Source organism: Haemaphysalis longicornis, unplaced genomic scaffold, assembly GCF_048455015.1.
Source record: "Haemaphysalis longicornis isolate Haplotype H1 unplaced genomic scaffold, Haemaphysalis longicornis Haplotype H1 scaffold_56, whole genome shotgun sequence".
In the NCBI taxonomy this organism is placed as follows: Eukaryota; Metazoa; Arthropoda; class Arachnida; order Ixodida; family Ixodidae; genus Haemaphysalis; species Haemaphysalis longicornis.
This window is the reverse complement of record NW_027526397.1, coordinates 1215025-1222729: the sequence shown is the minus strand read 5'-3', so window position 1 is coordinate 1222729 and position 7705 is coordinate 1215025. Positions and strand designations below refer to the sequence as shown.

The 7705-nt window shown below is 45.9% G+C and overlaps 1 protein-coding gene across 1 annotated transcript; it reads right to left on the bottom strand.

The window, feature by feature from the left end:
• Nucleotides 1-1242: 1242 nt before the first annotated feature.
• On the bottom strand, nucleotides 1243-3327 carry LOC144140928 (uncharacterized). Its single transcript, XM_077672425.1, has one exon. It carries the CDS (start codon nucleotides 3247-3249, stop codon nucleotides 1246-1248), a length of 2004 nt encoding a protein of 667 aa, XP_077528551.1. The 5' UTR covers nucleotides 3250-3327; the 3' UTR covers nucleotides 1243-1245.
• Nucleotides 3328-7705: the final 4378 nt, after the last annotated feature.

The following is a 7705-nucleotide window of genomic DNA, read 5'->3' as shown; positions in this document are numbered from 1 at the left end:
GGTCGACCTCTTCAATTCGCTTGAAATTTTTTTACCTCATTCCCGCATGTATGTAATGTGCGGATTCACAAATATTTTCGGCGAAAAAAATTTTGGCCGACTTAAAAAAAATTTGGAACCCTCCCGCGTGGACCCCGGCCGCTACCTGCCCCTGCGCCGCGGCCAAGTTTAGCGACGTCTACCAACAAATATGCTAATCAGGCGGGGATGGTAATTTTTATGCGTAATCTACGCCTGGTGTACATTTCGCTCCCAAAATATCGTTGGCTAGAAATACATATATTTTTTGGAATAAATTTCCAAATCTTGCTCAGAGCGCTTTTTGTTCTGTACTTTGCGGGTCAGTATTATCGTAAGTAATGGAGCTAGAGCGTTCAAATTTGAGTGAGGGCTGCTCCTGGCAAGCACTAATAAGGGCTGTAAATATCGTGTCTATGCACACTACAGTTAAAACGTAAATGGCGCACAAGTTTGAAGAAAAAACTAAAACACTCCGAGTTCAGAGGCTTATTAAAAAAAAACACTTCTTCGATTTTGCTGAAATTCTCCCCAGATGTTAATCTGGGAATGTACTTCAATGATCATTAAAAACATGTTGCATCATTTTGTTCCTGACGCGCCTACAGCGCGAGAAAAAAGCCTGGTCGGCCAGGTCTTCACAAGATCCTGCGACACGAAACAGTGAGAGCAACTTCCAGTGAATGTGCAGACATTTGATAATTTGTTTGTACTAAAGGCAAAGGATTACTTATTGATAGTATTACAGAGCATTCAGAAGCGAAACTGAAATTTGTATGTGAATTTTGGAACGAAAATAAGCAATCTGCGCACCGCCAAACGTGTACTCTTCGAAGAAAAACCGGAGGAAATCAATCCAGATTCATGCGCATTAAAAAAAAAGCGCTTCCTCGAGTTATATGAAGCTTTCCACAGATATTTTCCTCCTAATTTACTTGCGTGAGCCATTAAAAAAACTCGCATTATTTTGACCACCGAAAAGCCAAAGAGCCTTGTCAAGCATGCTCGTCACAAGGAGCTGAGACATAAAACGACGATTGTGACTTTCTGCAGATTTCCTTTATTTATTTGGTAGAAAGGGCAGAATATCTTCTGAGATAAGGAGTATAGAAATAGCCAAGTGACATTAACGAAGTCAACGTTTGATATCACAGCGCTCCATCGGCACTCCATTAATACCGTGCAGCTACTAGCTGTTTATTTACACGTTGCTTGCTGCATCAATGTTCACAGTTTCCTCAAAGGGGCACAAACAGTCCGCGCTGCGTATAGTTCGCATATATCTGCTTCTGATGACTTCCTTAAACGCCACACGTGCCAGGACTGTATGCCGGGAAAGGCACGCACTGTTCGCCATTCTTCCTTTTTTGTTTCGCGATAGCTGGAAACTTCGTTCCCTTCGAGGTATATGAAGTGAACGCCCTTGATCTTCTCAGACAACACAGTTACCATGTCTTTTGCCGTCTGAATCGCATTTCTTAGTGGTTCTCTTAGGTTGTAAAGTGTCGCCTGGTGTTTGACGATTCCCCCAACTCCGTCGCAGGCATTTTTTCCGTGCCCTGTTGCGGAGAATATCCATTGCGTTTCAGGCACGTCGCTCTTTCCCAACTCATGAAGCTGGTACCTGTTTTTAAAGTGACTGGCAGCTCCGTCACTCACATAAGTCACCTTGGAGTACAGTGGGAGATTGTCGTCTACCCACAACCTGATTTTTTCTAAAGCCAAGCAGGCATGCGCAGAGTCATGGCAGACGTCATCGCTTGCAACGACAAAACTATGACTGTTTTTTCGGGTCGTCACCACACATGTGAATATCGATACTTGGGTTTTATGCCAGTGGTAGCTTTGTACCTCGTCGGGAAGGATGACAGTCCAATTTTCGGCAAAATCAAAGTGAAACACCACGCTTCCTCGTTGTTCGCATTTCTTTTCATTGTGGATGGCAGCTCCCTGGGTCTTTCGGATGTGATTGTGCACGATCCATGTGGCCAGTGATACTCGGAGTCCCCTCAGGAATGCTGAAGGGTCAAGGGTCTTCTTCACAAGGTCGCCGGACTCCCACGTGGCAACCACAATGTCTTCTTCTTCGGGGATATTTAGTGTTTCGAGCGTCAGGGACTCTCCTTTAGGGCACTTGTCGCACTCCCCTAAGAAGCAGTTGTCTGATGCCGGAGTGCAGAGGAATGCAGCGATCAATCCACTGGCATCTATTTTTGAGTTGCTAGCGTTTTCCACAGCGGCAACATAGAGTTCGTAGTTGGCGCAGTAGACGCAGACACACACTTCTTGCTGAGGACTACATTTGACCCAACGAGGCCGCAACGAGTAAAACTTCGTTAGCCCAATGCTCGAGTCAGGATTTCGTTCCTTGTAAATGCGGAACGCTTCTCGAATTGATCGTGTCATGAAGCGTTTCGTTACAAGAGTTTTTTCTCCGTCACGCACAACCGAGATGACGTCTTTCTTATTCGGACTTTGTCTCGAACACTCCAGCTCATCTTTCGTGAAGTATTCACATGCCGTGGATATGCAGTCCTGACTCACCCTTTGCCTCGTGTACGGGTCCGGCTGATACCATACGCCGTGCTTTTCCCTCAACTTCCGGGACTTGTTGATCAGGTACATAGAAGCTTCCGGAATGATCTTTTGTACTTCGTTCTTCTTGAGGGATGACGGCAGCAACGTGAGCAGCTGGCAACGCTCCCTGGAGGATGTAGCAGTTACAAAAGCTTGTCGAAAGTTGTGGTTGAACTCGGCGCAGGTGAAGCACTTTTTCTCTGTTGAGCCAGATGCAGTCGGCGCGTTATATGCGGCGTCCAGGCTCGAGCGCACTTTTTTGGTCACAGCTTGCTCCAATTCCCTTTGCTTTCGTTTGGCATAAGTTGGTCTGTCCCGTTTTCTCACTGCACTTGGCGGTTTCAGTGGAGACACTTCAGGAAGAAGTACGCCAAGGTTCAGGTGCTCCACAGCTTCCTCGGCAGTCACAAAAATGTCGGCGTCAGGCTCAGACGTTTGCAGAGAAATTTCTTTAGTGAACTGCATGAAGCAGTGCTGACACAAGTAATCATCTTCACTCACTTTCTTGAAGTTGTCCGGGCCCAAAAGGCGTTTCAGGGCGCTGATGTCCAGGTCTTTAACACTGCGAAAGTTTCGTTTCTGCGGTATCCTCCGTCGATGCTTGTCGAGATAGTCCGCACAATGCACTCGATGAAAGCTAGTCTTCGCAGCCATTGAGCAGGAAAATAACGAACAAGATGAAACACAAAAGAGACCGAGTAACAAGCTAAATATATACAAAAAGAATAATAAAATCAGAATACTTAAAAGGAATAATAAGAAGTGATAAAATGAAGATTAAAATGCGACCGTAGTCAAATAGTGGGGAGGCAGCGCAAGGCACTCTCCCGGTGTGACAGAACTGAAAACTTGTAACCGTTCCAACACATGCAGCCCCTCTTCTTCCAGTCCCCTCTTTCGCTGTTTCTGTCAGCCAAGTCCCCGCCCCCGCATACGGTTGAATAAGCCCAGAAAATACTCGACTCAAACAAAAAAATGAAGATCCCACATGTGTCGTCCCGGACCCCACCGGGCTCAAGGGCGTTTGCCTTCCTGTTTGGTCGCTAATTCGGTAATTGAACCAGTGTGTCTGGAGAAGGACCGAAGAGGGGCGCCCTACCTGGAGACGTTACCCGCGCCGAGGTCGTGTGTGGCCGATGTCCGTTTTTAATACTTGCCATGTGTGCTGCCGACCGGACGGGCTTCCGTTGAACCTTTGATTTCAGGCGAACGAAAGTTACGTCCAGGCTAGTTAAAAAACAAGACTGCGTGAACCTTGTCAAATAGCTGATCTTATGAACCAAATATAGCGCATCACGGCAGCAGTGCGCACAAAAAAAGGGCATTGATAATGTAAGACAAAGAGTGACCGCGATTGGGGAAATCTAGAGGAAGCTATAAAAATAGACCCGAAGACCTTCAAATTGCGCGTTTTGCCACCATACATTGCAGCGGTTTCGCCACCGCACGACTGTATCCGCGCTGTGCTTAGAATGACGCACGATATTTCTAGGGCTCACGCAAGTAAATTAGCAGGAAAATATCTGTGGAAAGCTTCATAAAACTCGAAGAAACATTTTTTTTTGCGCGTGAATCTGGAGTTCCTCCGTTTTTTCTTCGAAGAGTACACGTTTGGCGGTGCGCACATTGTTTATTTTCGTTCCAAAATTCACATAAAAATTTCAGTTTCGCTTCTGAATTCTCGGTAATACTATCAATAAGTAATCGTTTGCCTTTGGTACAAACAAATTATCAAATGTCTGCACATTCACTGGAAGTTGCTCTCAGGATCTTGTGAAGACCTGGCCGACCAGGCTTTTTTCTCGCGCTGTAGGCGCGTCAGGAAGAAAATGATGCAACATGTTTTTAATGATCATTGAAGTACATTCCCAGATTAACATCTGGGGAGAATTTCAGCAAAATCGAAGAAGTGTTTTTTTTTTAATAAGCCTCTGAACTCGGAGTGTTTTAGTTTTTTCTTCAAACTTGTGCGCCATTTACGTTTTAACTGTAGCGTGCATAGACACTATATTTACAGCCCTTATTAGTGCTTGCCAGGAGCAGCCCTCACTCAAATTTGAACGCTCTAGCTCCATTACTTACGATAATACTGACCCGCAAAGTACAGAACAAAATGCGCTCTGAGCAAGATTTGGAAATTTATTCCAAAAAATATATGTATTTCTAGCCAACGATATTTTGGGAGCGAAATGTACACCAGGCGTAGATTACGCATAAAAATTACCATCCCCGCCTGATTAGCATATTTGTTGGTAGACGTCGCTAAACTTGGCCGCGGCGCAGGGGCAGGTAGCGGCCGGGGTCCACGCGGGAGGGTTCCAAATTTTTTTTCAGTCGGCCAAAATTTTTTCCGCCGAAAATATTTGTGAATCCGCACATTACATACATGCGGGAATGAGGTAAAAAAATTTCAAGCGAATTGAAGAGGTCGACCAGCCATGCTTTGTTCGATCTTATCTGAAATGACCCATCTGCGAACGCTGTAGCTTGTGTTACGCGGCGGATGTCGTGGATGGCTTGCGTAGAGTCTGTGCGTATTATTAGTCGACAGTATGGCCCTGCCTGGACAATAGGCAGTATTGCGGCCATCCCATCGTGTACCGCTGCTAGTTCAGCAAGATACGCTGGTGGCATCGGGTTAGCTTCATAAGAGCAACATTGGTCCACCTCTGGTAGCTGGGGGCAGATGAGTGCAGTGAGCACCATGCCGTTTTTTACGCTGGCGTCTACATATGCAATTGCCGTTTCCGCGTCTGGGCTATGTAGGCGAGAGACTTGGGCCGTGGCCTGGCGAGGTACCGGGTGACGGAGGCGACCGATTGGTTTGCTGTCTCTTAACTGTACTCGCTGCCACGGAGGAATGTTTGAACCTTTCACAGTGGTACTTGGTACAACGTACCCCATGTACCGGGCTAGCGCAGCGGCGGCACCGGTCATCGAGATTTTACAGGCCCGGGCAGAGCGGCGTTGGTGCACCAGCTCATCAATCGCATTGAGTTGGGCCTCCCCCTGCAGAGTCGGTATTGGGTCATTCGGGGTAGTCCAGTAATGGCCAAAATGCTTATTTCGTGATGTATAGATAGTCTACGGCAGCGGATGCAGCAATTGCTCCCCTTGCCCTCTCCAATCAGCTCGCGCTGACCTTGAAGTAGCGAGCTGGTCAAATCTGCCTCCCATGCTTCGAAGAAGTGGAATATGTTATGTTTGAGTTTTTCTCCCCTGGCAATACCCTTGGACGTGGCTAGGTTGCGCGCAAGAGGGTGGATGTTTCCCCTATTTTAGCAGAGTTGTAAGTTAATGTCTGATGTTCCCACCGAAACGCCTTAACGCACACGGATTTTCAGAGATAACTGTTGGTTTTTCATCCACAGAGTTTGTGCTTCTTCTGCATTGAGACCTCGTTGTAGCAAGGGTAAGATTGTGTTCTTAGGCACAGGATGGTGATTCGTTAGAGGGCAGTGTGGTAGTCGTGGTCACAAGGAGCAGGGTATGTGAGTTCGTGTGCCTCTTGCATAGGGCGTCGTTCGCTTTCAGACCATTGGATCCGGCTGCCCAGGTGACGTTGTTAACTTTCTGCATTATGGATGGGAATATATCTTACCGAAGCGTTTGGTATTCTGCTCCAGAAAACTGTATAATGTCCTTTGTGAGTCTGAAATGATGTTACGCTTTTATTTGATACTTCCGCTATTCGGATTGCCAAAAGGGTGGCTCCAACTTCCTCTTATTTGTTCATGTACGTTGGAGGATTATGCACTCACAAAGGTTGCCAGAGTAGTCAACTGCGACAATTGCAGCCTTCTGCTTTCGTACATTCCGGAGTCGGTGTATACTGTGGTCTCGTGATATTGAAACTTTCCCCGAATGAACTTGAGTCGGCCATACCACCCCTTCTTGTGTAGGACAGTATCCAGATTTTTAGTACAGAAGAGTTTTGATGTGTGGTCGCTGGATCGGTGCCATGTCTATCAGGGCGTGCCGTTGTTTCCTTTGAAAGGGGTGGGGGTGCCTGTCATTTTTTTCTGTTTGGGGTGGCTTTTTGAGGGTGCCTGTTTCTTTGCAAAAAGGGTAGAATGGCCCCTCCCGATTTTGTTTTTACATCCGTTTCTTGGTGCTAGGAGAGTGCATCATTTCTCCGATTTATTGAAATGTGTTAGGAAGACGCAAATGGAGGACCTATTCATCGTCATTATCACCAACGTCCTGTTTAGGATGACTGCAGCATGAAGGCCTCTCATACTGACATTCATTCGCTGCTGTCTTGCGCTTCCCGAGTCCACTTTTTGCTCCGAATACTGTTACTTCATCCCTCCATCGAGTAAATGGCCGTCTCCTTCTTCTACACTCGTCTATGCATGTTCATTCTGTTACCCGTGTGGTCCAGTCTTTGTTAGTTCGTCTCCCGATCAAAATTAAGAGGATTAGAACTGCCTTATATGACGGTGTTTCTTTCTCTTTCTTTTGTGCGGGTAAATATGTGGTATGACAGGCTCTGCAATATTCTGGTAGTGATCAGTGGTGGCATGAATCTTATCGTTTCTTTTCTTTTTTTCTTGCGCTTTCTTGGTTGGACGTTTTGCTTGCGGGCAATAACTGGTTAAAAAGTTTCTGTTTTTGGTGATTATGGGTTGGGAGCTACCCGCTTGTCTAGAACCCCGCCGAGAATTTTTACGTGGCTGTTCTCTGGGAGAATGCTCTAACCTATTTTAGGGCGATTTTTGACGACGCCGACGACGATGGTGATGTGGCTATCCCATTTGTATCGGGTGGGCACAAGTTTGGCACCCGAGCCGTCGCTTCGAACTATAACTACAGGAAGGAAATTATTAGAGGGAAGGATAGGGAAGGATACTCATTATAGTTTTATATATTTTCTGCTTTATGGTTATTTATTTGTATTACTTACATTTGTCTTTATATTTTTTTCTTTTATAGTTTTACATTTATATATTTTTATATTTTATATTTGTTGTCAAAATTTCCAACAGTCCCCCAGACAAAAATCCTGGGTGCGCTAATGAGTCGAACCATCTCGATCTTTAGCGTTGTTTAATGCCTTGTTCCGAATGTTACCGTTATGGCCTACGATTAGTCTGTATGCAGTATATTT

Coding starts and splice junctions, on each gene's coding strand:
- LOC144140928 (XM_077672425.1), bottom strand. CDS start 3,249: ATGGCTGCGAAGACTAGCTTTCATCGAGTGCATTGTGCGGACTATCTC.